The 27,890-nt window shown below is 41.1% G+C and overlaps 1 protein-coding gene across 10 annotated transcripts in view; it reads left to right on the top strand.

Annotated features, from left to right (window-relative positions):
- MCTP1 (multiple C2 and transmembrane domain containing 1) overlaps nt 1-27,890 on the top strand; it is a 2,372,456-nt gene that overhangs the window by 1,486,708 nt on the left and 857,858 nt on the right. For all 10 annotated transcript variants that reach the window (XM_085632490.1, XM_085632489.1, XM_085632491.1 and 7 more), the window contains one exon: nt 21,464-21,650. In XM_085632490.1, the coding sequence (XP_085488616.1) occupies nt 21,464-21,650 (187 nt within the window). The remainder of the gene's footprint in view (nt 1-21,463; nt 21,651-27,890) is intronic.

Below are 27,890 nucleotides of genomic sequence, written 5' to 3'. Positions count from 1 at the left end.
ATGACATCACTGATAACATCTCAAATGACATCACTGATGACATCACTGATGACATCATCCCGTGAATGTGTGTTTTTCTGAAAATTAAATATGTTTTATATATGTATATCTCAAGGTCGATGGAAGAATAAATGGGTATATAAGTGTCTAAATGGATGATTTGTTTTTGAAAAATTGATTGTGTAACTGACTGATTAAGTGTATCTTAGTGAATACATGGCTTAGTGAGTAATGTTTAAATATGTAAATATCTGTATCAGTCTCTCACTTTGTGTATAAGTGGCTGCATAGGTTGGTGAGTAGCTACTTGAGTGTCTATATAGGTTATTAGTTGGTTTTTTGAGTATCAGTATAAGTGTCTGATGTCTGTATGGTTCGATGGGGGGTATTACGTAGTGCATAGGTGCATGAATGAGTGACTCACTGTTTGTATGTGTTGAAGATAGTATGTGTGCAGGACTGCATGGGTGGATGAGTGTGTGCATGGGTGTGTTAGTGAGTGAATGACTGTCTCTACAGTGTCTTTATGAGTAACTACATATGTTTTTAACTAGTATATGTGACTATTGGTGTATATAAGTGAGTATATGTGAGAATGAGAGATTGAAAGAGTTCCTGTGTGAATAAGTATGTGTTTCTATGAGTGATTGTTTAAAAGACTAAGTATGTGCAAGTTTCTGTAGAAGTAAGTGTGGTGGTGTGTGTATTACTGTATATGCAAGTAAATGGATGTTTGATTCTTTATTAGCATGAGTGACTATGTGTGTGAGTAACTCTACGGATGAGTGGCATTGTGTAACAGGATGTATAGGTGTATGAGTACATATGATGAGTGAGTACATGTATGAGTGAATGTATAGGACTGTTGGTGAATGAGTGGATGTGTATGTGGATCTTAGAATTACTGAAGAGGTTGTTGTAACTGGTATTGGTATGTCCATTGTTTTGAAAAGTTTAGTCTCTATTTATGAATGTGTGTATCAAAGGTTATATTAGGGTGAGAGGAGGTCTGCCACTCTATCACAAGGATGATGTCATCAGTGATGTCATCAGTGATGTCATTTGAGATGTCATCAGTGATGTCTTGAGTGATGTCACTGACCATGTCATGAGTGATGTAATATGTGACGTCATCAGCAGTGCATTGCGGGCGCGCGAGTTATAGTTAGCTTAACTAACTATAACGGGGGAATTTCAATGGTTTTTTACGAGTAAAATGTCCAGCTAACTATAACGTGTGTGAAACCTTTGGTTTTTTCATTGAATTTCTAAGGTTTTTTAAATGCTAATTCCTAACTATAACGTGTGTGAAACCTATGGTTTTTTCATTGAATTAGCAAGGTTTTTTAAATGCTAATTCCTAACTATAACGTGTGTGAAACCTATGGTTTTTTCATTGAATTAGCAAGGTTTTTTAAATGCTAATTCCTAACTATAACGTGTGTGAAACCCATGGTTTTTTCAGTGAATTTGCAAGGTTTTTTAAATGCTAATTTTTTTTTTTCTTCTATTTTTTTAAACATATTTTTAATTTAATGTTCTAACCTTTTATAAAGACTATGATTAAATTTTTTAAATTCTTTAATATGTTTTTTTAAATATATTTCATAAAATAAACATGTTATAATTTTTTCCAGTACATTTTTTCCTTTTTTTTTAGTACGCGTACCGTAAGCTTACGGTAAGCGTGCGGTTTACGCAACGCCCGTAATTTATCTACGCTGTTTGCGTATAGTTACGCAATTTGCGTAGCCGCGCGTACTCCGCGTGGGACGCGTACGCGTGTACGCTACACGCGCACGTTACGCGGAAGTGTCGGGTAGTGACTGTTATGCGCATGCGCGCAAGCGCGTGTCTTTTTTACGTGCATGCGCACTTTTGCCGTAAGCGTACCGTAAGCGTACCGTAAGCGTACGGTAGGTCATGTGATCATGAAACACAACTTTTGATTGGTTGAAACTACTTTCAGTTCTACAACTCTCCTACACCACACCCATTCCCCTAATTTCTGCTTGTGATCCCTTAGGAGAAGGAGCTGGGTTGTCTTTGTGATACGATGGCAGAACAGCAGAGCTCTTCTGAGAGTGAGGCTAGCACTAGCAGCACTACCTTGAGGCAGAGAGCAAGGAAACAAAAGACCTCTTATGTATGGGATTATTTTACTTTTCCTGAAGGCCAGCTAAAGGTAAATGCACCCTTAGTGACTTGCAAGCTGTGTAAGCGTGTACTTTCAAGAGGTAATCCTGACAGGAAGTATTCCTTTGGGAATCATACCATGATGAGGCACCTCAGGGATGTACACAGAAGGACACATGCTCGACTTTTTGGAGGTAACCCTTCAGAAAGTCAACCAAGCACATCCACAGCAGCTCAGCCTGGACCATCATCTGCAGGGCTGACTCCTTCTTCTGCAGGTCAGGTGAGCCCTTCATCTGTGGGGGGAGCATCTCCTTTTGCTGGCCCTCTGGAAATTAACCCTCGATTTCGGAGGGTTGATATTCGATGTGCCTCTTGTCATGATCTAATTTGTCATAGGGAGACCAGTGTTACCCTAGTGAACCTCAAAATAGATCAGCACACTTGTCACAGAGACTAATTTTCCCATTCTTTCTTTCCTCTCTCCCTGCATGAACACAACGGCTCTTTTAAGAGCCAACCTTATCTTTCATCTTTTTTTTATAGATGTTTTTAAAAACTTTTTTTTTTTTTTTTTACCGTACGCGTACGGTGCGCGTAATTTTTTTTTTTTTTTTTTTTTAAAAACACTAAAAATCAATAATCACATTACAAGGACTTTGAAACACTACAATTATTATTATTGACTTACCATACCCACTCCAAAAAATATTTATTCATTTGTTTTTTTTAAAAAAATTGCTTTAAAAATGGTTCTAGTTTTCGAAAATTTTCTATATCAATCTGAAAAAAAAGAAAAAGGTATTAATATTTTTTAAACATTTTAAAATACAATAAATCTCTGCCTGTAATTCCTATTTGGACACAGAGTCATGTTTTCACATTAGTCACAAAACGAAATTTCTTTGCCAATTTAAATGCACACTTACTGCTCTTTTTTTTTGGCAAGTGAAAATCACTTTTACAGACTGACACATTATGAATCCACTTTTTAGATTTTTTTAAAAAGCCCATGTCCAAACTGCTTTTTCAGACCACCACCATGTGTATCCTCGGTGACTGCCTACACTCCAGCAAGGGCAACCAGCCTTAGTGATGCTGAATGTATTTGCATTACTGACTGCAACCTCAAACCCTTAAAGTATTCCTTATTTTTACCAGTACACCTTAATTTACCATGAAAAAATAGTCCATATTATTTTACATGTTCCTCACATTTAAATTTCTCCCAAAACAGAAAATAATAAACACAACTTCTACAAAAGGAATTCCAATTCTATTATTCATTTCTTAATTTACCAATATACATCCCCTCTCAAACTCATAACTCACCTTTAAAATTAGTTAGTTGTGAAAGAAATGTGGCACTCAAACAGCAGATTATCAGAGCCAGGATCTCTGTTCTCTACACCTCTCTCCTCTCAGCAGAACCAGAAAATGGCAAAGTTTCCCTCTATTTTTCCACACATATACATGTAAGTTTCAAATCTCAGTGCTTCCCCCTTTTTTTCAAATGTAATCACACATTTCTATTGGTTGAAAACTAACCCTTTTCCAAAAGTACCCTGCCCCCAACTTGACTTCTGCCTAGTACCCTTCCCCCAACTTGACTTCTGCCTGCTACCATAGCAACAGCTCATGGAACACTGCTGTGTGGAGTTAGGTCAGAAGTTCGCCACACAATGTTTCAATTCCACAGAGCAAGAGTGCTTGACTTTTCAAACCTAACAGCAAATCCATAGTACTTTTCTTTGGTAACACATTTTTTTGTACCAATACAAAACATGCTTCTATTAATTTACACATACAGCCTAGTTTTTATTCTAGAATGGTATGAAACAGCCAATCAGTTCTTTTTGTTTTGAAAAAAATATGTATGCCTCCATTTCCTAACTGTCTTTCTTTTCATATTGCCATTCTACTGAAAGACACCTCCTGAGTGCATCCAGTTCTCCTTTGAAGATGTTCACAGTGTGGATTGTAGGGCACAGCTATGTCTTCTGGAGTGAAAAGTTTGCAGAGAAAACAGGTATGGTGAGAGACCTTGCTTTGCCAAATGTAGACATTAAATGGATTGGTCAGAGAGGGTTAAAGTGGCACCAATTGATGCCATTGGTGAAATCCTTCATGCAAATCCAACACCCTGACCTCATAATAGTGCACTGTGGTGGCAATGACCTAGGCACTTTGACTGGGGTAGGTCTGGAAATGCTTATGAAGGACACCTTTGCACAACTGTTTTCACTTTTCCCTAAAACTGCCTTTGTGTTTTCCAACATATGCCAAAGGCAAAAATGGAACTGGTCCAATCATTTCTGTCCGCAAATTGACAAAGCAAGAAAGCACGTCAACAAATCTGTTTCTGCTTTCCTCCGTGACTATGGTATGGGTGCCATTTACCACAACAACTTGCGTTATGACATGCAAGACATTTATAGAGGAGATGGTGTGCACTTCAATGATGAAGGGAACAGAGTCTTCCTCTTGAACCTTAGACTCTGCATCGGTACTTACTTGTAGGTACCACTTAAAAAATCACTTCATAAACACAACGGCTCTTTTTAGAGCCCCCTAATATCTAAACTCTTAAATCTGCATTTCATTTCTTTTTTAATTTTTTTTTTCTTCTGTACGCTTACCGTAAGCTTACCGTACGCGTACCCCGTGATTTTTTTAAAAATCAATAAATGTTTTCTTTGTACTTTTCTGTCCTTCTTTGACCCCCTCACAAATGTAAGGGGGTCTGTAACTCTCCTCCTTGCCCCCTTTTCTTGTTTTCACTCTTTTTTTTCTGAGTGAAACACACAAAATGGCGGCCGCCGCTTCCTGGTTTCGGCCGATTCGAATGTTTACTAAGATCTAACAGCCAATCAGAATCGCGCTCGCGACCGCCACCGTACGCGTACGGTAAGCTTACGGTAAGCGTACCGTAAGCTGGCTCAGATATATATATTGATTTAAATGCTATTTTCTCAGGACCTACTGAACAGATTTACACCAAACCTACAAAAGGCACTTCCTTGACCTAGGGACTACCTCTCTGCCAAATTTCTAGTAATTCTGTTCAGCCGTTCGGGCTGTAGCCCTGTCTAAAGGTCCTATGGAAAAATGCATGGGAAAAACGCGTTTTGGGACCCCCCTTTTATCTCAGCCCCCGCTTCACGAATCCCCCCGAGACTTTCAGGGTAGGAGCGGAGCGTAGCGCCCCACGTATTTTGAGAAATTCGCGAGGTTTCGTCGACCGGCGCCAAAGTTATTCAAAATAGAATGTTGCGGATTTCCTATGGAAAAGGGGTCCTAACTATAACTACCTACTGGCGACCGCCAGTAGGTAATATGTGTGCGTGTATGTATATATATATGTGTGCATATGTGTGTATGTATATATGTGTGTGCACATGTGTGTGTGTATATATAAATGTGTATATACATATATGTATATATATGTATGTGTGTGTGTGTATATATAGATATACACACACACACATTACCTACTGGCGGTCGCCAGTAGGTAGTTATAGTTAGGACCACGTTTCCATAGGAAAACCTCAACGTTCTATTTTGAATAACTTTGGCGCCGGTCGACGAATCCTCGCGAATTTCTCAAAATAGGTGGGGCGCTACGCTCCGCTCCTACCCTGAAAGTCTCGGGGGGATTCGTCAAGCGGGGGCTGAGATAAAAGGGGGGTCCCAAAACGCGTTTTTCCCATGCATTTTTCCATAGGACCTTTAGAACGAGCTACAGCCCGAACGGCTGAACAGAATTACTGGAAATTTGGCAGAGAGGTAGTCCCTAGGTCAAGGAAGTGCCTTTTGTAGGTTTGGTGTAAATCTGTTCAGTAGATTCTGAGAAAATAGCCTTTAAATCAATATATATATCTGAGCCCGCTTACGGTACGCTTACCGTACGCTTACCGTACGCTTACCGTAAGCTTACGGTGGCGTGCGCGAGCGCGATTCTGATTGGCTCTTAGATCTTAGTAAACATTCGAATCGGCCGAAACCAGGAAGCGGCGTCCGCCATTTTGTCTCTCGCACTGAGTGTTGTTTATCAAACATGATGGCCAAAAACATGTTACGGGCCTGTTTTGACAACTCCCTCCCACATAGTCATGTTGAGGGAGTCCCCAAACATCCCCCAAGAGCAAAAACGGTTTTATTTTTTTTTCGGCAATTTCGCGGGGTACGCTTACCGTACGCTTACCGTACGCTTACCGTAAGCTTACCGTACGCTTACGGTAAAAAAATAAAAATAAAAAAAACACTATCCACACTTACCCCACCCCCTGTGCTTTTGGTGGCCGCAGGCCACCAAATGTGCAGGGCTTATTAATAGAGAAAAAAAACGTAATTTTGGCAACATGAAATTATAAAATCGAAATAAAAAAAACACTATCCACATTGACCTCACCCCCTGTGCTTTTGGTGGCGAAGGCCACCAAATGTACAGGGCTTATTAAAGTTGATAAAAACCGTGCACGGAACGAACTGCGTTAAGTGGGCGCGCACGCCACAAATGGCGTAAAGTAACTTAGCATTTAAAAAACCGTACAAATTCACTGAAAAAACCATAGGTTTCACACACGTTATAGTTAGGAAATAGCGTTTAAAAAACCTTGCTAATTCACTGAAAAAACAATAGGTTTCACACATGTTATAGTTAGCTGGACATTTTACTGATAAAAAACCAATGAAATTCCCCCGTTATAGTTACTGTAGGCAACTATAACTCACGCGACCGTAATCCTCTGCTGATGACATATGTGTCTTTATGAAAAAAAAATATTTGTAATATATGTATAGCTAAAATTTAATGGAAGAAGATATGGGCAAATAAGTGTCTAAATACAGTATTAGCATCAGCAGAGGATTGCGGTCGCGTGAGTTATAGTTGCCTACAGTAACTATAACGGGGGAATTTCATTGGTTTTTTATCAGTAAAATGTCCAGCTAACTATAACATGTGTGAAACCTATGGTTTTTTCAGTGTATATATATACATATATGTATATACTCTTTTAGAAACTCTCCTCATGCTCCTTGTATCCAGAAAGATGTTGTGAACCCAAAATTCAGTGCTTTTAATTCTTTATTCTGTGCCCTGGACCGCTGCCGAATATATACTCATATACACACATATGCACATATACATATATATTTACTATATTTACATATATATTACATATATATTACTTTCCTTCGAGGTATCGGAACAACTCCTGCCCGCCCAGAGTGTTGTCTCAGCCAGGGACTGCTGCCAGGTGCAGCTCGTGACTGCACGAGGAGCCGCAATCACTGCATTGACGACTCACAGCCCGGCGGACATCTGCACTGGAGGTTGGAGCGTTAAGGGGACCCAAGGGAGCCTGAGGACACTATTTTACTGGGACACTCCATGTTTAATACCGCGTCTTTGCCCTGACCAGTGATTCCGTCTCCACGTTGTACCCACCGGGGAGCGGTGCTTTCTGGGAAATACAGTTCACTTTGGACTTCTTTGGGTGAACGAACATGTGATCTGGGGTTGGAACTTACCGTCCAATGATGACAAGGCAGGACACTTTAAAATACGTGGGTGGAGTTCTATCGTGTGTGTAGCAGCATCTGAGGAAGGCAATTTATGCCGAAATGCATCATGCTGTGGGGTCTGAATAAAAGGCTACCAGAAGGTTTCCCCGAGTGACCTCTTTCCTTTTCCAACCGGAGGGGTGTTTTGTTTCAATATAGATATATATATATATATATATATATATATATATATACATATATATATATATATATATATATATATATATATATATATATATATATTCCAACCAAATCCGATTTCCTATAAAAATCAGACACCGACACTGGAGATGCTTTCTGCCATCCGGCTTGGATATTTATTCTTCACGTAACGCGTTTCGGGACAACTCCCTTGATCACACAATTACATGCGAACAAATCAGTTTCTTTTAAAACCAAATGCAGAGTCACATGATTGGTTGCTCACTAGACATGGTAAACAGACTATTGTACGTTTTTATCAATCATCTTTCTAAAAAGTTATCTTGACATAGTGCCATTAAACTCTTTACATCATTAATTATAATTCACTACTAGTCATAGATGGATTAAATTTAAAAAGATACATATTACTTCATATATTTACAATTTTAATCGACTCATCCATCTAGACCCAAATCGAGTATAGAGAAAATTTGACACTAAATAGAATAATTTACATCATTATTTCTTTAACGTACAGTCCTTGTCATTCCATGTTACAAATTATATATTTACACATCGTCAATTGATCTTTGTCCATAAATCATAGTTTTTGTGTAAAACAACCCACGGTGATTGTTTCATTTCAAACTTCTGTTGATAGACAAGAGGGGATAAAGGAGAAAATAAAAGGACATGTATTACTGCCTATTCTTTCAAAGGTGGTACATGGATCAAGTTTTAAAACGATAAAGTGCTAGTGCTTGTTTTCATAAAGTGCAAGTGCCTTATTATGTACAAAAACCGCAATTTTATCACAATAAAGTGCTAGTGCAATACAGTACTAATAATAGATCCTTTCAATGCATTTTATCTAAGTCCTTTCATTTTGTAAAAAGCTCTCCTTATGACGATGTATTTACAAATAAAAAACACATAGGAGGAACAATCGTTTGTGACATAATGCAAGTTAAAATAGCAATGAAGATTAAAACCAAAACCAATTGATAACGGTACCTCTATTTTAAATGTACATGTAAATCTTCTTCGACATTCATACCGTGAGGGCTCTTTGTATTAAACATAAGTATGTATTTCGACTCCAATTTTCTTAATTTGCTTTCTCTGTCGCCCCCTCTTTGATCTTTGGGAACTTGGTCAATAGCAAAGTATACCAGTTCATTCGTATTACCCTTGTGGACTTCATTTATGTGTCGAGCAACTACATAGTTCTTATCGTTGTTGTTTATAGCCCTAAGATGCTGCAGTATCCGTACATGAACCATGTGGATAGTACTACCTACATACATCTTAGGACACGAGCACTTTAAAATGTAGACAACAAAATCACTTTTACAGTTAAGAGGTTTTCTTAGTTTCCAGGGGCTATTCAAAAGAGGGGATATTATTTGCTGCGTGTTCTTGCCATACCTACAAGCTTTACACTTAAAACACTTATGGAAACCAGGGCTGACTTTAAGCCAACCACCTCCCTTTTTGGTTTCCATATTCGTTTTGAACAAATCATTCCTCATTGATTTGGCACGATTGAAAGTCACCAAAGGGTATCTGGAAATTTTCCCTTGAAGAACAGGATCCTGTCTGACAAGGTGCCAGTGCCTACTCAGGCTGTCTCTCACTCTGGCCTGGTATGCACTGAAACCTGTAATCATACGGATTTGACTTTCAGTCTGCTTCCTCTTTTGTTCCACTGTTTCACCATCCGGTTTTAATAATGCACTTCTTTCCATCTTTTGTACCTTCAATTTTGCCTGATTTAATGTGTCCACCCTGTATCCTCTCTGAAGGAATCTATGGGTTAATGCTCCCTGGGCTTGGTCTAGAGCAGCCGGTTCACTGCAGTTTCTTTTCATTCTTAGATTCTCTGCATATGGGATACTCATTTTCAGTTTGGTTGGATGGAAACTAGCTGCATGTAAAATTGAATTTCCAGCAGTTGGTTTTCTGTAGGTACAGGTTTGAATTGAATTTTGTGCAATATATACCTCTAGGTCTAAGTAAGTTACTCTCTCCGTACTTATTTCCTCAGTGAATTTTAGATTTAACTTGTTTACATTAATGCTGTCGATGAACTTTTGGGCCGATTCTTTGGATCCGTTCCATATGATGAATAAATCATCAATGAAACGAATCCATTTGATGATATGATCTCTCCATTCATTGATGTACTCAACTCTGAGCACCTGCTCCTCCCACCAGCCCATGTGTAGGTTGGCATAGCTGGGGGCGAAGCAGGTGCCCATCGCCGTGCCTTTCAGTTGCCTGTAGGTGTCACCTCCAAATAAAAAATGATTATTGGTGAGACACAACCTACACATCTCCAACAACATGTTGGTGTGTTGGTAGAGGTTAATAGGTCTCAAATTTAGGAAGTGCCTCAAAGCCCTTAGCCCATCTTCATGGGCGATACTTGTATAAAGGCTCACGACGTCTAACGTTATTAGGAGATAAGATTCTTCCCATTTTACATTTTCAATTTCATTTAAAAAGTCCCTCGAATCTTGGATATAAGCTGGTAGTGCTCTCACAAATTGCTGTAGGAAAGAGTCCAGATATTTTGAGGTTGGTTCAAACAGACTCCCTATGGCAGAAATGATGGGACGCCCAGGCGGATTGTCCTTATTTTTATGGATTTTTGGTATTAGGTATAATATTGGTACCACTGGTTTATCCACCTTCAGAAATAAATATTCTGACTGCTTAATTAAACCTAATCCTCGCCATCTTGCAAGGTCCTTGTCAAATTTAAGTTTGACTTCCACTAGGTTGCTGTGAGGGACCAGTGAATAACACTCCTTATCCCTCAATTGCAAAGCTGCCTCACCATTATAAGCTTCTAGGGACCACAAAACCAAATTACCTCCTTTATCGGCCTGTCTCACTACTGTGTCTGGTCTATTCTGAATTTTGACCATCACAGATTGGTATTTTTTGTCAAAACCTGTTTCATTTTTCAAAAATTCTTTGCTAGAACTTAAGGATATCTCTTTTAGATCTTTAATTACCAGGTCGGAGTACAGGTCTAACGCATCTTTCGGGGTGTTGGGTGTAAAGTTAGATTTCGGTCTGAATTTGGTGGCAGAGCTGTCAAAAACATCTAGACAGAATAAATCATTAGCCTGACTAATTTCATCCACCATACTTTCACCCACTCCTTCCCTCATAAGTTGCTGACAGTCAAATAGTACCTGCATGTCCCCAACATCAAGGTTACCAGGTTCTTCACTGACCTCTTGATTTCTCTCCTTCCGGCCAGTGATTTTAGTGTCAAAGAATTTTTTCAACTTCAGTTTCCTCATGAATTTGAAAAAGTCAATGCGCGTTTGCGTGTAGTTGAAATTAGCACGTTTACAAAAGGAGAAACCAAGTGAAAGGATTTTTGTTTCTTCCTCAGATAATAAGAGATCCGTTAAATTAATAACAGTTGACATTATTTCTTCCATCCCTTGCGCTGGAACTGCTTCTTCTTTCCTGATCGTAGTTCCATGCTTGCCCCGTCGGTTTTTTCGTTGGCGTAATTTTCTTTTCTTTGATTTGGAAACGGTGGACGTGGATTTTGAGTCCGATCCTGGTATAAAAAACCGAATTCCTCAATTACAGACGGGGGATTCGTCGTCGCTGATGGTAATGATGCTCCTTCTTCCGGGAGTGATTCTACATCGGAGCTAGCTACTGAACTCAGGTCAGAAGTTTCACCAGGGATATTGGAAGACTGGATATTGGTATTTGGGTTGCACACCGTCGCATTTGCCTTTGATAGACGTTGCTTGCGGATGGAATCGAAACGACGTGCAAAAGTGTAAATCTGACCCAGCATATAATCCTGCCTGTCCCGGTGAAACTTTGTAGCCTTGCGTGCGGTTATTGATTGCTCGTATTTCGTTAAACGAACACTGAGGTCTGATTTGAATTTGTTTGCATCCTCCTCTCCCAAGCATTTAAATAATTCTGCTTCCAACACTTCAATTTCGGCCAGTATTCTTTCCCGGTCTTTCACAGCATATTTAATCAAAATTTTCATCATATTTTCCGAAGCATGCGCGTTGTTCGCTGCCCACTCCTTAAGCATTTCGGGATCCGGATTCTCATACGTGGGGGCTGTCAACACTCGCAGGCCTCTGGGAACCCTCCCCACATCCAGGTACCTGCTTAATGACTTCACCTCCCACCACTTAGAAATCTCACTTCGACGTGACTTTTCAATCTTTTTCTTTAGTGCTACAATGTTATCACTTGACTCCTTCCCTGCTGAGTCCACTCCAGGTTTTGGATTTGCCGCTGTGATGCATCTCTCGCTGAACACAGAGTCAGCAGTCGCCTCACGTTGTTGGATTAAGGTATCCATTACACATTGGTTTTGTTTAACAAAGCGTTCGCTTGTTGAATAAATAAAACACTGAATGTACCCTTTGCCTGCTTAGCAAACTCCGCCGTGCTTATTATGCCGTAGCTCCTCTCCCCGCTGCCTGAGATTACTGACCGTTGATTTCTTTAGCGTGCTCCTTCGGTAAGCTGCTTCCAAGGAAACTCGCCGCCGTCTGGAACAACACTACGACCAACGATCACACATTCATAGAAGAGCGGCTTCAGGGGGGGCTTCCTCGTAGTGTTGAAAACACTGAAAACCAGAAATTTGCCGGAGAGTCGAGGATGCTCCTGAACGAGGTCGCGTCGGTTTCCCGCTGCTCCAGCAGTGCAGCGGCTCAGTATTCCAACCAAATCCGATTTCCTATAAAAATCAGACACCGACACTGGAGATGCTTTCTGCCATCCGGCTTGGATATTTATTCTTCACGTAACGCGTTTCGGGACAACTCCCTTGATCACACAATTACATGCGAACAAATCAGTTTCTTTTAAAACCAAATGCAGAGTCACATGATTGGTTGCTCACTAGACATGGTAAACAGACTATTGGACGTTTTTATCAATCATCTTTCTAAAAAGTTATCTTGACATAGTGCCATTAAACTCTTTACATCATTAATTATCATTCACTACTAGTCATAGATGGATTAAATTTAAAAAGATACATATTACTTCATATATTTACAATTTTAATCGACTCATCCATCTAGACACAAATCGAGTATAGAGAAAATTTGACACTAAATAGAATAATTTACATCATTATTTCTTTAACGTACAGTCCTTGTCATTCCATGTCACAAATTATATATTTACACATCGTCAATTGATCTTTGTCCATAAATCATAGTTTTTGTGTAAAACAACCCACGGTGATTGTTTCATTTCAAACTTCTGTTGATAGACAAGAGGGGATAAAGGAGAAAATAAAAGGACATGTATTACTGCCTATTCTTTCAAAGGTGGTACATGGATCAAGTTTTAAAACGATAAAGTGCTAGTGCTTGTTATATATATATATATGTTATATATATATATATATACATACACGCACATACTTACACACACACACATAGATATACATACGCACATACAATATATATATACCCACACACGTACATGTGTGTGTGTGTATGTATATATGTGTGCGTGTGTGTATGTATATATATATGTATATGTGTGTGCATATGTGTGTATATATATATGTGTGTGTGTGTGTATATATATATATATATACATAGACACGCACACATACACACACATATATATATATATATATATATATATATATATATATACACACATACACACATATATATGTATACCCATGCTCCAGCTTGTACCAACAACGTGAGAGGCACTCGATAAACACCACTGAGCTGCAAGCTTCGGACTCCTTGAAGGTATGGAGAACGCCGACCCGCTGATCTCTTTCACAGCCGTGTCACCTTAAACGCCTGACGCGTTTCGAAGTTTATCTTCTTTTTCAAAGGCTCATAATGATGAGATGGAAACACGCACAGTCCGATCACCAGCTCTTATATATACTTGATTGCGTGCCCCCTGATGGGCTGTTCTGGATGAAACTGCGCAGGGAATTGTAGAAGTTGTGGTGCCGGAGAGTAATGCGTTCCCTTTAAAATGCCTACAATGTCCTGCTGAAAACATTAAAGGGAGAGTAGCTCTGCATGCAGTCAGTCTGCACAAAGTTGAGTTCAGCCCCTTGCACAGAGTTGAGTTCAGCCCCCTGCACATAGTTGAGTTCAGCTGCTACTTTAGTGAGGCTGACTCGGGCCCGGTCCACGCTGGGGCCTCTCACGTCCTGTTTATTGTGCAGACGAGTCCCCCGTGGCACAGAGAACCTGGAGAGACCCTGTGTGTCAATTCATGATGCTGCATTATTTGATGATTGCCAGGGAGGAGCCAGGAGGCCCTGCCGGTGCAGGCTGGGTAAGGCAGCCTCTCTCTCAGTATTCAGCAATGCAGAGCACGGCCTGGTCACCCCCATGCTCTTCACGGCCCGATGACGTCGCCCTAGCTAAGTTATGAATGGAGTTAAAATGGACTGTGATAATCCAGTATGATCGCCACCTCTCCCAGAGAATCCTATTTTAGGATTCTGCAAAGGCCCAGAAAAATAACTTATGATAAAACCAACTGGCAGTGGGGCTGATTTCTTTCTGGGTTCAGGAGTTTTCATGCAACAATAAAAATGTCAGAATAACTTTGGTGAATAATGGAGTGCTGCAGCAAGATCAGCGTTTGTCCAGTGACAGTTTTTGCAAAAGAACATGAACCATGCATAGTCACAAAACTGTATTTTATTTTATGAGGGTTATCTGTGAGTTTCTGCTTTTTACTAAGTTAATGCCTTCCTTTTCTGGTTCTTTGCAGCAGTTTTAAGATCTTCTTAGAGTTTCTTGTTGCTCCAATAGATGTAATTCCCGATATTTATATGTTTACCTCATCTTCACAGCTTGATTTTTGCTCGCAAGAAAGTGTCACTCATAGTCGTTGAATTTCACTCATAATTACACTGAAATTAAGAAAATGCCACACATGAGCAATCGGAAACCTTGACAGCTATGTCTACCTCACCTCAGTTCACTTATCTCATACGTGTTGGTGTGAAGAGGTTACTTAGAAATAGGATTAACACCAGTATTTAAAACAATGGACGTGAAATGTTGAATTTTGCATTGGCCACGTTTGATGATAAACGACACAGTAAATGAGCTCGAAACTGCATAATTGTGCTCTTGAATGAAACGTCGGACTTACCTGTGCTCAAAATTATCATTTCCTTGACTGAATTTTAGAGAGAATTTTTGAACAGCCTTAAATGCATGCTTTTGGTTAATTCTTCCTCCTATGATGCAACGTGCTTTCATTGTACTGCTTTGCATTCTGTTAACACATATTAATTCTAACAGTCAGATCTACCGCATGTGCAAAAATGTAATGAGTTTTATCTAGGTGAGATAGCTGTGAGCCCATTTTAAGGGATCTCATTGCTCCTCATAATTGTCTATTTCCTAGCTCTAAATACCTATTTATTCATGTCTGCCACCTTTATCTCGGTTTATTGACCCTGCGGTCATCACATTATGCTTGCCTCCAGAGTCAGCTGACAGCTTTATGAAAAGACTTTGCAAGATGTTTAGCTCAGTGAGAGGAGCAGCTAGAACACGGGCCTGTCACATGGCTTGATTGCTGCGGAAACAACTGCAACGGTTCACTGGTTTACCTCTAACTAAATTGTATGCATTTATTTTAATCATGTTTTCATTTGATTTACATGAATTACTGATCGTACGATAAGTTAGCATGCAAGTGCATAAAATCATGAAAACATCAGCTCCCGGGTTGTAATTATATGCTGAAAATAAAGACATCATAAAAAAACACACACATATTTAAATACAGAAATGATTCTTCGTTAAATTCATCAGCACTTACCCTCGGTAATTCGGATTTGGGTTGCGGTGATCACTCTGAGCTCTGCTGTTCATAAAATAGCAGGCGATTCAAAAGGGAACCTCAGTGCAGACAGTGTTATTGGGTTTATGTTGTCTATATGGCCCTGAGCATTGTGACATGCCCCATGCAAGAAACAAAGGCAGCCTTCATTCACCTCGCCCTGTCATGGTACTCTACAGGCCAGAGGGAAGTGGGAAGAAGCTTCCGCTGTTGGGGCCATCTTCTGCCGCACCACCTCTCTCGACATTTGGCCACCAGTTCTGGGGTCTACGAGATAGATCGTAACTGGAGTGAGTACCCAGGAAGTAATAAGAAGCCCATAGCTGGTCCTCACTTGTATCTACTTTGGGAGCTTAACACCAGTATTTGAATGCACCCTGATATTTAACATCACCCCAAAATGTACCTCAGAGGTTATGCTCCAGCACCCTTACTCTTGCAATTGTGATTAGAGTTACCACCCTCCTCAACAACAGGCCCATCAATATTAGCAGAATAATAAGTAACTGGGACCACATAATAACTGAGCTCAATATGAATGAAAGTCAAAGGGCTTTTGTTAGACCTGACAGTCTTAGGGTAGTGTTCCCCCAAACCTTTTGCCTTCGCCCTCCATTTTTGCTGATCTCATTTTTGCCGACCTTGGGTGCGCACTTTACCACTACTAATCAGTGATAGAGTGCATGTGCTCACTCCTCAAAACATGGTAACATTGGCTTATCCCCCACTGGCATATAAAATTTACTTGTAAGTATTTGTATTTTTGTATTTATATTTAGAATTTATAGAGCGCGTTGGGCCAAAAAGGCATCAAAGTGCTAACCTCGGTCAGAAAACTGCCTAAAAAGAGACTGCAAGAGCATCCTAAGGTTGAGGGAACAACCAGGTTTTGAGGTGCTTGCGAAACACAGAGTAGGAATTCAGACTCGCAATATAAGCTGGTAAAATGGTCCATAACCTGACCGCTGCCACAGAAAAAGCGCGGCCTCCCCATCTAGTATTCTGGAACCTGGGAATAGTCATCTTCCTCAATGCTGCAGATCTAAGCTGTCTTTTAGGAGAATACCAGTAAAATGTGGTTGTCAAGTATCATGGGCCCTGCTGATGCAGAGCCTTAGACCACGCATAGAAATTTGAAGATCACCCGTTCCCTCATTAGTAACCAGTGAAGTGACCACAATCCCTCCCTAACAGAAGTGTTTAGGGAGAACCAAGACCACCCATGCAGCTGCATTTCGGATGATCTGCAGTTTAAGAGTACTTGTTAACATTTAAATATAGAGTGTTACAGCAATCGAGGCAGGATGTGATTAGGGCTATGACCCCAGAAACTCTTAATTCCTAGGAAGGGAAGAATCTTCTTCAGAATCTTAATAATGAAGAAGCAGGAGCTCACCGTCCTGTTTTCCTAAGAATTGAAGGTAAGGGTGTTATCAAAAATCACTTCAAGATTTTTTGAGGCAACCACCGTAATGGGTAAAGGGCCGCAAATCTCAGGCAACCAGAGCTCAGACCAGACTGAGTTATCCGCCCCAAACGCCACAATCTCAGTCTTCTTGACAATAAGTTTTAACCAGTTCTCGTTCATCCAGGTATTCATTTCAGTCATACAGGACTTTATCTTGTCCACCGCTAGTGCCACGTTGTCAGATATAGAGACAATAATTTGGGCATCATTCGTATAGGACAGCATCTGAAAACCAGAAGGATCGCACCAATTTTGCCAGTGGGACCACATAAAGATTAAGCAAAATGGGACTGAGGGAGGACCCCTGTGGGACTCCAAAAGGGAGCAGGAAGGGTTTCACCCTATAGTCCCCACAGCTGACAGTTTGGGTTATATTCTCCAGGAAAGATCACAGATGATCCAACACAGAGTCCCTCAGCCCCACCTGTCGCAATCTTTGCACCAAATGGGATAGAGATAATGTGTCGAAGACAGGGAAACAGATCAAGTATAACCAAGATAGCTGCACCTCCCTGGTACACCTGGCAGCAAATAGAACCTGCTGCAGTAATCAGTGCCAATTCGGTGCTGTGGCCACTCCGGAACCCATTTTGGGATAGGTCCAGAAGATCATGATCAGTAAGAAACTGGGCAAATTCTTGATTGATTTATTTCTCAATAATTTTAGCTGGAGTCAGCAGAAGAGAAATTGGGCAAATGTTTTTTAAGTCTCCAGGGTCCCCATTCAGTTTCTTTTTAATGGGGATGACAATAGCCTCTTTCCAGCCCTGGGGAAAAACTCCTGACCCAAGAACTATACCATAAAACATCTCCAAGAAGGCTTCAATAAGGTCAGGCACAGGTTGCAGCACTTTGGGAGGTTGCAGATCATCAGGAGAAACAGAGGCTACATGTGAAAGGAGAGTTTTTATTGTAAGGGAGGAAATGGATAAAAACTTGGACAAGACACCATTAGCAGCAACATTAATGGGTCACATTCCGTTAACATAGGAAATTGACACTTTATGTGCCCAGGGCCTGAAAATTAAATGCTACTAGTGGGGCTGATGCACTGGTTGTGCCGCAGACCCAATTAAGTAGCCCTTTAAACATGCCTCAGGCCTGCCACTGCAGGTGTGTGAAGTTTAGACTGCCATGTTGACCTGGCTAAATAACCCTTTTGCAAGGCCCAAACCTTCCTTTTTACTACTTATAAGTCACCCCTAGGGTAGGCCCTGGATAGCCCAAAGGGTAGGGAGTGGTGTATTTAAAAACAAGTTATACATGTCTTGGTAGTGAAAAACTCTTACATTTGTTTTTCGCTACTACAGACCTACCATTGGAGTTACCTTACTACATTTAATAAGCAGTAATTTCCAAATGGAAGCAGGTAACCAATTATGTTTGGTGTTTTTGGAATTGTAATGAAAAATCCTAACTTATGGTAAAGTTTGATTTTAAATTACAATTTCGGAAATGCCCCTTATAGAAAGTTGGCATTTTCCTGCCTTAGCCATTTAGAGCCTGTAGCATGGCTCTGGGTCACATGACTGGGTGTAGTTGACAGTTGAGTTTTATGTAGTATTCCTAGACAGCCTCACACAATAGAGAGCTTAGGTGTGCCTGGGTGGGCCATTACTGGCAGGATGGGAGGGTAGAGTTTGGCACAGCCCTACTTACGCTTGAGTAGGCTGTTTCCTGCCTCCACACACAGGGCTGCATACCCCCAGGTCTCCCCTTCCAAATACCAAACCCAGTGGTATGTATTCATGTTTTGCGTTCCGTTTGCAAACAATTCGTTTTTTAACACCTCCTCAAAGGGGACACCTTCCCCTTAGTGAATATTGAGAAAATATTTTTAAGAGTGGAATGTGGTCCCAGGGGCCACTGCCTTCTGTTAAAAAATTAAAGCTGCACTTTTTATTTTTTGTTAATGCATCCCATTTTTGTTTAAGAAAACGGGTTGCTTGTAAAAAAAAAATATTTATTTAAAAGCAATCACAGACATGGTGGTCTGTTGTCCTCGGCAGGCCACCCTCTCTATGATGACTGTGATTCTTAGTGGGTCGCAATTTGCAACATACCTCATTAAAATTCATGAGGTAGAATGAGTTGCGACCCCTTAGGAATCTCTTATTTACGACCTTTTACTACATAGGCCGGACCACACTAGTCACAAAACTAATGGTCACAAATTGCGACCCATATTTTCGCGACCACTCCTTAGTACATCTGACCCTAAATTTGCAATTTGGTAATATAGATTCCTGATTAAGTAAACGCAAATAGTTGGCGCAAATTACCCACTCTTTAGTTATTTGTATCAATGTGTATTTGTTAGAGTTGTTAGAAATCATTCTTTTGCTGCATTGTGTACATTGGAAAAGGCTCTTTTAGCAATAATAAATCAGTTTGTGACCAATTTGTGAATTGCTGACCCTTTGTACAGCAGGCCCAAAGTTTCTACTTTCTGGCTTCATGATAATGTTTCAACTATCTAACAAGAATATTAGAGGTTGCCATATTTTGTTAGCTGCAATACTCTGTGCAGTCTGTGCTGCGCCAATAGCATACTTCCCTCAGTGGTGTTACTCCACTAGTGCAATGTTTGCTGGTTACAAAGCATAACAAGAACAAAATCTGTCATTTGCAAATATTGTGAGGTTTATGAAAAGAAATGCATATATAATCCATTTTATCATCAATTGAAAATGTTTGTGTTATGATGGACAACATGTATAATCTAAGATTGAAATGTTTGGTACAGATGCCCATAGATGAACTTCTCTTCCTGCTCTTCTTGATTTCACCAGGCTTCATAATTCATCCTCGCTCAGTCTCAGGTCCCGGTCAGTCACTGAGGCTCATGCATGGTCTCTCAAAAGCATTAATATCGGTATTTCACCATTGTGGGCCTTCCTCTTGGAATTGTTGTTCCATGATGTAGCCATTTGATCAAAGAGCACTACTTATAATATTAATGTAATCTTTGAGCAGGAGGAGAATGAAGAAAGGAAAGACAGGAGAGGTTTCCGGATCCCAAAATGCAAAGGCTGGCATGGCAAGGAGCCTGGTGGGGTTTCGTGGATGTGGTATAATACTTAATTATAGAAGGGCGAGCATTCTTAATCTCATGAAAAGCTCTGGTAGAACAATGTCCTCGGTATGTTTAATTTGATTATCTAGTGGGGAATTAGTTGGTGAATATTACAGTGATGGGTGAAATTATGGTGCTATGAATTTTGTACAATACGCCACCATCATTCTCCAAGTTAAGTTTTTAGACTTCAATCTAGGATTGACCATTTGGGCTCTAATTATGACCTGTGTAGGGTAGAAAGGCACGGGGGAGCATATAATTCCCTCCCAGCCAACATTCTCCCTTTATGTCCTTTACCCCATACATTTCTCTCCACCCCACACCTAACAACAACCCACCCGCATATATACCACCTAACTAAAGCAGATGTTGAACCCCATGGAAAAGAAAATACTGTGCACAATACCACCTGGTAAGTCTGGCTCAGTACAGTTAGTCTCTGTTCCCCGGGGTTAAACTCATATTTGCACCATACTGGTGGGGCGTTACTGCACGGTGCCAGTAATTTACAGGTTTGGAGTTTGCATCCCACCCATACCGTGCAAACCATAACCAAGGCCTTGATATCATAGCGTTCAATATAGGTCTACTTATGCAGTGAAATACATATTTCAAAATATCACCTTCCATGAAAATATATACTTTAAGTGGAGAGAGAATATACAATGATAAATTAGGACTGTTTACAATCAGTCTAAATTATGTTGCTGGACTGCTCAAAAGGTTTGTGTACCTGCACTAGAAGTTTATATGATCACCTGCTTCCTGCCCCCTCATTTTCATTCAAGCTTTCATCCTTTCCAAATCAATAAGTCAAGCGTCACTGAATAGGATAATAATAAAATCTCCTTTGAGCACCAATAGATATTTTAGCGTTTAGGATTTACTCTGCGAATAGGCAATATTTTTATACCTATGGGATGATATTACAAAATACTTGATTTAATTAATCTAAGAAACGCCTACTTGTCTCAAAGGTAAGATTAGGAGCATTTTAAGTGCAAATTTCTAAACAGTTGTATTTATAATGAAGGAAGTGTATGACATCATAAATAATGCCAAATGTATAACTATATATGGAGAGAAAGCAAAGAAATATACTGCATAGTTTATCATAGACAACAAATATGTGTGCATTTCTAGGTGTATATGATATTTGAACAGTGAAATATTCCATCTCACCCAGAGTTTGCTGTTTTTAGGTGCCAGGTTGACTTGTCTACCCTGAGTAAAGAACACACCCACAAACTAGAGCTGCCGCTGGAGGAAGGAGAAGGCTACCTTGTGTTGTTGGTCACCCTCACTGCATCCGCTGCTGTCACTATATCGGACATTACTGCCAGAACCGCGGAGGACGACAGTGAGCACGAGGAAATTGTCAAGCGATATGTAGGTAACAGTTGAGTTGCAAAATGTGCACCCTGATGTGTCATGGCTATAGAATTGGGGCCTAGAAAACTGTCCCTGGAATTCTGCTGGAATGTTGTTTCTGGAACTGAAGAGTGGTTTCGCGGACAAGAGTATCAGAGACTTTATTTTAAAAGCCCAAGCAGGAAGTGGGGTGGAACAGGGAGTGGTGACGTCAAGGGCAAATCTGATTAGGAAGCTCCAGACTTGCACCAAGTGGAAAGGTCACAATGTTCCTTAGTTGGGTTTTGCCGTGTTGAGTATTCATTTATTTTGCGTTTATCTATATTGTAACTCTACCACCAAAATAGCAGACTTCAGTGTGAATCAGGCTTTGTGGGCACAAAATACCTTTCCCTCTGTACAAAACCCCTTTTATGGGTTGGAAAGTCTTTCAACAAATAAAAGAGGTTTTGTGACCGTTTCAAATTGTAAACAGAAGGGTTCCTTAAAGAGTCATGTTTTCACACTTTGTAAGTTATAAAGGAATGTATCAGTGATTTATGACCTGAACTGTTACCACCTCTCGGGTTCTCTTCCTAACTGATTTGCAAAAGGGGTAGTTGTGAGTGGCACCACAAATTCAATCACATTTGGCAAATGAGTGATGCTATAAAATACAGAATGGTGCACAAAAATGTAAAAAATAAAAAAAAGACAAAAAACAGCACTTTGTGATATTTCCCCTGCAACTGCCATCCTCCCCGATACCTGCCTGATGCAATGAGATGGTTTGAGAAGTGTACTTGTATATGAGTTAGTATGGGATGTTGCCACTGAGTTTGCCTCCCTAGGGTGGTTTTGGATCATCTATTGCTCTGTATGGCCAGCGTACTTCAGCTGTATTTTGTAAACACATTTTCCCACTGCTCTAAAAAGTGACATGCATCCTAAAAGCCCTTTTTCTCTTCTTCTTCCCTATTATGCTGCTAACATGCACATTTTACTTACCAGGGCATAGGATGGAGCCATGCTAAAAGTTGGAAATGTGCTTTTTTGGCCCTATTTATATTTTGCATTTGGTGGCAGCTAATTCCATGGCACAGCTACCTCTTTGGGAATCCTGCCGGATAGTTCCTCTCACTGTGTTCCTAAACAGGAAACATTTTATTTCTCAAGACAGCACCTACCTTTTTAATGGACCTGGGAAAGCAAATGCAGAGATGGTAGTCTGCTGCCTCTTGCAGGATATCATCCCTGCCACAGGAGGTCACAAAACCGGCCTGCCTAATTAATATTCATAAAGCAGGTTGTTTTTCAGCCCCCTGAGAAAAGGCAGTTTGTGATGAGACCTCTTACTACACGGGTTGCATTGTAAATTATGCCCCCATAGTAAACTGCACATCCATGGTTTGTGAACAGGGACTGTACATTAGGCCTTTGACAGAAACTATAGGGACGGGGAATCAGCGGACAACATTTAAACACAAACAACCAGCATCAGTGCATTGAATAAAGAGAACAATATTAGCAGAGAACAATATTAGCGAGGCAGATCAAATTGAGGTTGACGATGAGAAATTCTGGAGAGCGAGAAACTAGGGATCAAATTTCAGATAAACATAAACAGAGGGGCTTAAAAGTGATTTAGCAGTAGGGTAGGTGGAGTGATAGTAACAAGAAGAGTGTGGAGGGAACGCATTAAGCAAGAAAGAAGAAAGAAAGCTAATGTGTAGGATGCAAGGATGCTAATTAAAGAGGTACAACCACACAACAGAATCTGTAATAACTTTTCTGTACACCATGAATCAAAGGTATGCCTTTCGCAGTTCATGGATGCTCGTTGTTGATATCAGTGAACAAGCGTCATGCAGACACTGTGATTGGATCATACTATGAAAAGGGAAGGAACCCAAGGCTACTAGACAAATTACGTAACCCTGGGCGTAGTTCGCGAAGTAGCGCTACGCGTAGCTACGCAAAGTGCACTTCGCACTACGCGAGCTACGCGTAGCACTTCGCGAACTGCGTAGTGCCCTGTTCGCACTGTGCAAGATGCCGTTTTCAATGATTGCACAGTGCGGACAAGCATCCGGCACTGTGCAATCATTGAAAACGGCATCTTGCACAGTGCGAGCTGTAGTTTTCTGCTGCTCGAGTAGATTTTTACTCGAGTGGCAGCTTTCTCAATGCGGACTGGTAGTTTCTCATTGCAAGCGGTCGCGAGCATACGCGACCAGTCGCACTGAGAAACCTGACCTCTCTGCGTTGAGAATCTCGCCGGAAGTTTTATTTTCCACGCTCGCGATCAGCAACTTGATGTTGCTGATCGCGAACGAGGAAAAAGTCTCGCCGGGATATCATTTTGCTTGCTCGTGGTCGCCAACTTGACGTTGAGGACCGCGAGCAAGCAAAAAATTACCACTGCACTACGCTATGCTATGCTACATGTGTTTTCACTGTGCTACGTGCAATTCGCGTAGTGCGAAGTAGCGCAAACTTCGCAAACTACGCAAGTGTAGCGTAGTGCTTTGCCCAGGGCTACAAATTAGTGGATTAGGAGACATAAGCAGGTAGAGGGGCCAGTACTCCTTTGAGTCCTTTCTTCAAGTTCACTGTGGCTGTTGACCACGTATGGGAGTAATACACAACACAACTGACTTCCAAGCAAGTCATTTAGGTGAATTTATGGAACGCTTATCGATTGGCCAGATGGTCACTTCCCCATCTTTGGTGTCAGTAGTGAGCAACATGTAGGAAAAGTGTGGCATAGTACAGTCGCCATGATTCTTGTTCGACTCTGCGAAACCAGCATCGCTGTTCAGCAGTCCTGAGAACTAAATAGCTCAAAAGACAAAAATATTTACAATTCATAATGAATGAAAGGGAAAATAGTATAACTATATCTAATCTAAATACAAATATTTCTGAGAAACGTAGTAAGGCAACTGCAGTGCTGTTAGTTTAGTCAATGAAGCAGGGTAGAGAGCCTTAGTCCCGCAGTTCATAATTCATAAAGGCACTCCAGATAGCTGCTGTCTCAGGGTCAATAATTAATAAAACGCGGGTTCCCGCTCTAACATAACAAAGGTTTTTATGCACAACGTTGCCATGTTTTAGAAGTTCCTGTAGATTCTCGCCCATTAAGCCAAGCCTTGAAATACAAAAAGCCATTTCTTTTTTTCATATTTTACAATATTCCATTCCCTGCCCGACATCCTTTCAATAACTGGATTTAATAAAGATGTACCTTATCAGGCTCTGCAGATAACATGAAGTGCTGCTGCTAATGCGGTGCAATATTCTTCAAACAGATTAGCAGGATGGGCGCTTCTGCAAATTTATTCTAGCTATCTCCCCTGAATCAGCTGTCTGCTAATGCTTGTACAAGTCAAACACCAATCGTGTCATCATAAACATAGTTTAATAGAGGTGACTTAGTGAGGCTCCACACAGAGCCTTCTGTTTGCTAAATCAGCAGAGACCCAGCAACTGCGATCCATGTCTGCCTATGACCTTATTAAGAGAATTAGTGGGTCTTTTTTTTCTTTTTCAGAAGTTGGACTCGTTCCCTCTCAGGGTTGGTTTTGCGACTGGTGGATTCCATCTCATCTGGCTCGCTGATAGAATATGATTGCACATTTCCTATGGGTAAACAAAGGTTTTATTTGAGGAGCAGATATGCAGCACTAGTGCCGACGCAGCAAGCGCCCATCTTGTTTGCCCGCGTGCAAGATTAAATCGCCAATGTTGTCCTTCTGTGAGCGCAGGCTTCTAATCGGGGTGGCTCGCGACCCTGTGAGGTCATAGAGAGGCACGAAAGCACATAATACATCCACAGTGAGATGCATGACTCTAATACAAGGAAAACACGCGCCATAGACATGTAAAATACAATGTCTAAGAGTTGGCCATACTCATCAATACAAATTGAACTTTCTATGCTGTGCCATTTTTGTAAACTGCGGCATATGCCATTTATCAGGCCTTTTGGTCATGGAAGTGTGTTATAATGAGGGTTTCCATCTAGAAGTGGATGTGGTGTAGAATGTTGCACACGTTATTGGTGATGTACTGAGGTTCTGGGTGGGGAGGTCATGGGATTCTGTGGCGGTTGGGGCGGTCATCGTGCAGGTGTTCGGCTTGAGAGGCACAGGTTGTTTATCTGTCATTAAACTTTAAAGGAGACCTTTAGGTGTTGTGTCCAGATTATAACACTTTTTCTGGAGATGAGAATAGAATGCCCCAAGCACCTAACAGCGATGTGAATGGTGTCTGGTAGAGAATAGCCTATGCCACCCCGGTGAAGCGGTTACTTGAAGGCTTTGTCAGATTTCGCCACAGTGCCTCTTGTAAGGACAGTAAGTGAAGCAGCATGCTGGCACTGGAAACGATTTGGCTTAAAAGCTGATTTAATGAGCCAAGGCTGTATTCTAGGAATTTTTGCACAGATTGCGAGCGCGAGAGCCCTGCATCGCTCTTGTGCCAGTTTAAATAGTGGCCTGCACGTAACTTCTTAGGCACTGCCGTGCACTGAGAAGCTGCGTCACACAGGCTGTGTGAGCCCCGCGTGTGCAGAGCATTATTTGGCTCATGGTACGGAAGACACAACTGTGGCCTGGAGGCTGCTCACACAGCTGCGCGTATAGGAGTTGAAGACAGAGCAGAGCGCCGGCTCCCCAACAGCGTGTGTCGCTTGCCAGAGAGTGCTAGTTCACCAGGGCAAGAAGAAGACCAGCGAGTCTGTTGGCGGGTCTCCCAGTGTTTCAGAGAGGAAAAAATATTGAAATAACGATATGATTCACTAAGTACGTGTGTATGTGGCTTAAGAAAAAACCCTCTGGAGTGATTGAAGGGAAGTAACGAATTAAAGGGGTGGCAGCGAGATACAGGAGCACTGTGAAAGGGCTCCTAGGATTATGAGACTATTGCAAAGTGTAGATGCACTCCAGTTCAACCCAATGGTACAGTAAACTAGGTGGAAAAAAATACACAACACGATCAGTGCACAGTGTGCAGTCTCACCTCCTTCTCCTCTGTGCCCTGACTTTTCTCACGGGCTGCTAGATCTCACAAGCTAACTGGGGGAATTCTCTGTGGTTTAACATAAGAGTTATTTAACCACAGTGCCACCTATGGTTTTCCCTATTACACAATTGTAGCACAGGAGAGTTACGTCTTCAGAATTCACAGTGCCATCTGGTGTATATAGTATTCATCATGAATATAAGTCAATTGATAACGGTGCCACCAGCCTTTCTTATGCAACAAGGTGATCCACCCATTAAATGGGAGGATTGGGCTGAAATCTTTGAAAACTAGATCTTGGGACCTGAGGGCACACATTTTTCACCTATCCGGATGAAAGCAATTTTGATGGGATGTTTCACACAGGTAATCCACAGGAGCGAAGATGGCCCCTCTGTCTCTCAAAAAGGAATGATTGTATGGTCTTAAGAATGTACCAAAACAAACGATTCCCCGTGGGGAGCCAGAAAGAAGTTGAGTTTGAAGACCACAGAAGTTGGGGGGAATAAGGTCCAGAAGTATCCCCACTCGGAATGACTCTAGGTTAGTGCTGATCAAGATTGAGATGTTCATGGTGCAAAAGAACCCTTAATGAAGTGACAGAAAAAGAAAGAAAAAGAAACATCCATTAACCATTCCAGCAGACAGAATATCTACGCATGTTTAGTGAAATATTCTTTGTGCCCAAAAAACGCTATGGGACACTCACCCTAATTATCTCCCTTCACTCTTTCAAGTAAAAAGGGAAAAATAATGCCTCATCAAGCGAGAGTAGCAATTCAGTGATAACACAGTCCAACCAGGACCTCGTAAATTATAAACAAATATTTGCACAAGTCTGATTCATGAACAAACAATGGCACTCTTCGCCAATTTCACTTGATGGCAAAAAATGAGAAAACCAAGTAGGACAAAAAAATAATGTGCAGGTTAATTGTACACCAACTTTGTCTCACCGCTCACTCCAGAAGCCTCTCGGAGTGGTTAATTCCCCAGCAACACGCTGCGCACAGGCTGGTTCAGAAGAGGCAAGATACTCCGTCAATTGCCTCTCCCAGCCGGGAACCTAGGAAGAGCTTTAGCGCTCGAAAGGTCACAGGAAATACATAAAGAGAAAGGCTAGACCGCTTCCCAAACAGGATCTGGAAGCGTAGCCTGCCTCGGGGGCGTCGGCATTTGAAGGTGAACCGTGGGAGGGAGTGGTCCTCCAAGACCTCAGCAAATCCTAAACCAAGCAGCGAATCCATACGCACG

Source organism: Triturus cristatus, chromosome 2_1 (assembly GCF_964204655.1).
Source record: "Triturus cristatus chromosome 2_1, aTriCri1.1, whole genome shotgun sequence".
NCBI classification, from domain to species: domain Eukaryota; kingdom Metazoa; phylum Chordata; class Amphibia; order Caudata; family Salamandridae; genus Triturus; species Triturus cristatus.
This window is presented reverse-complemented; position numbering and strand designations above follow the sequence as displayed.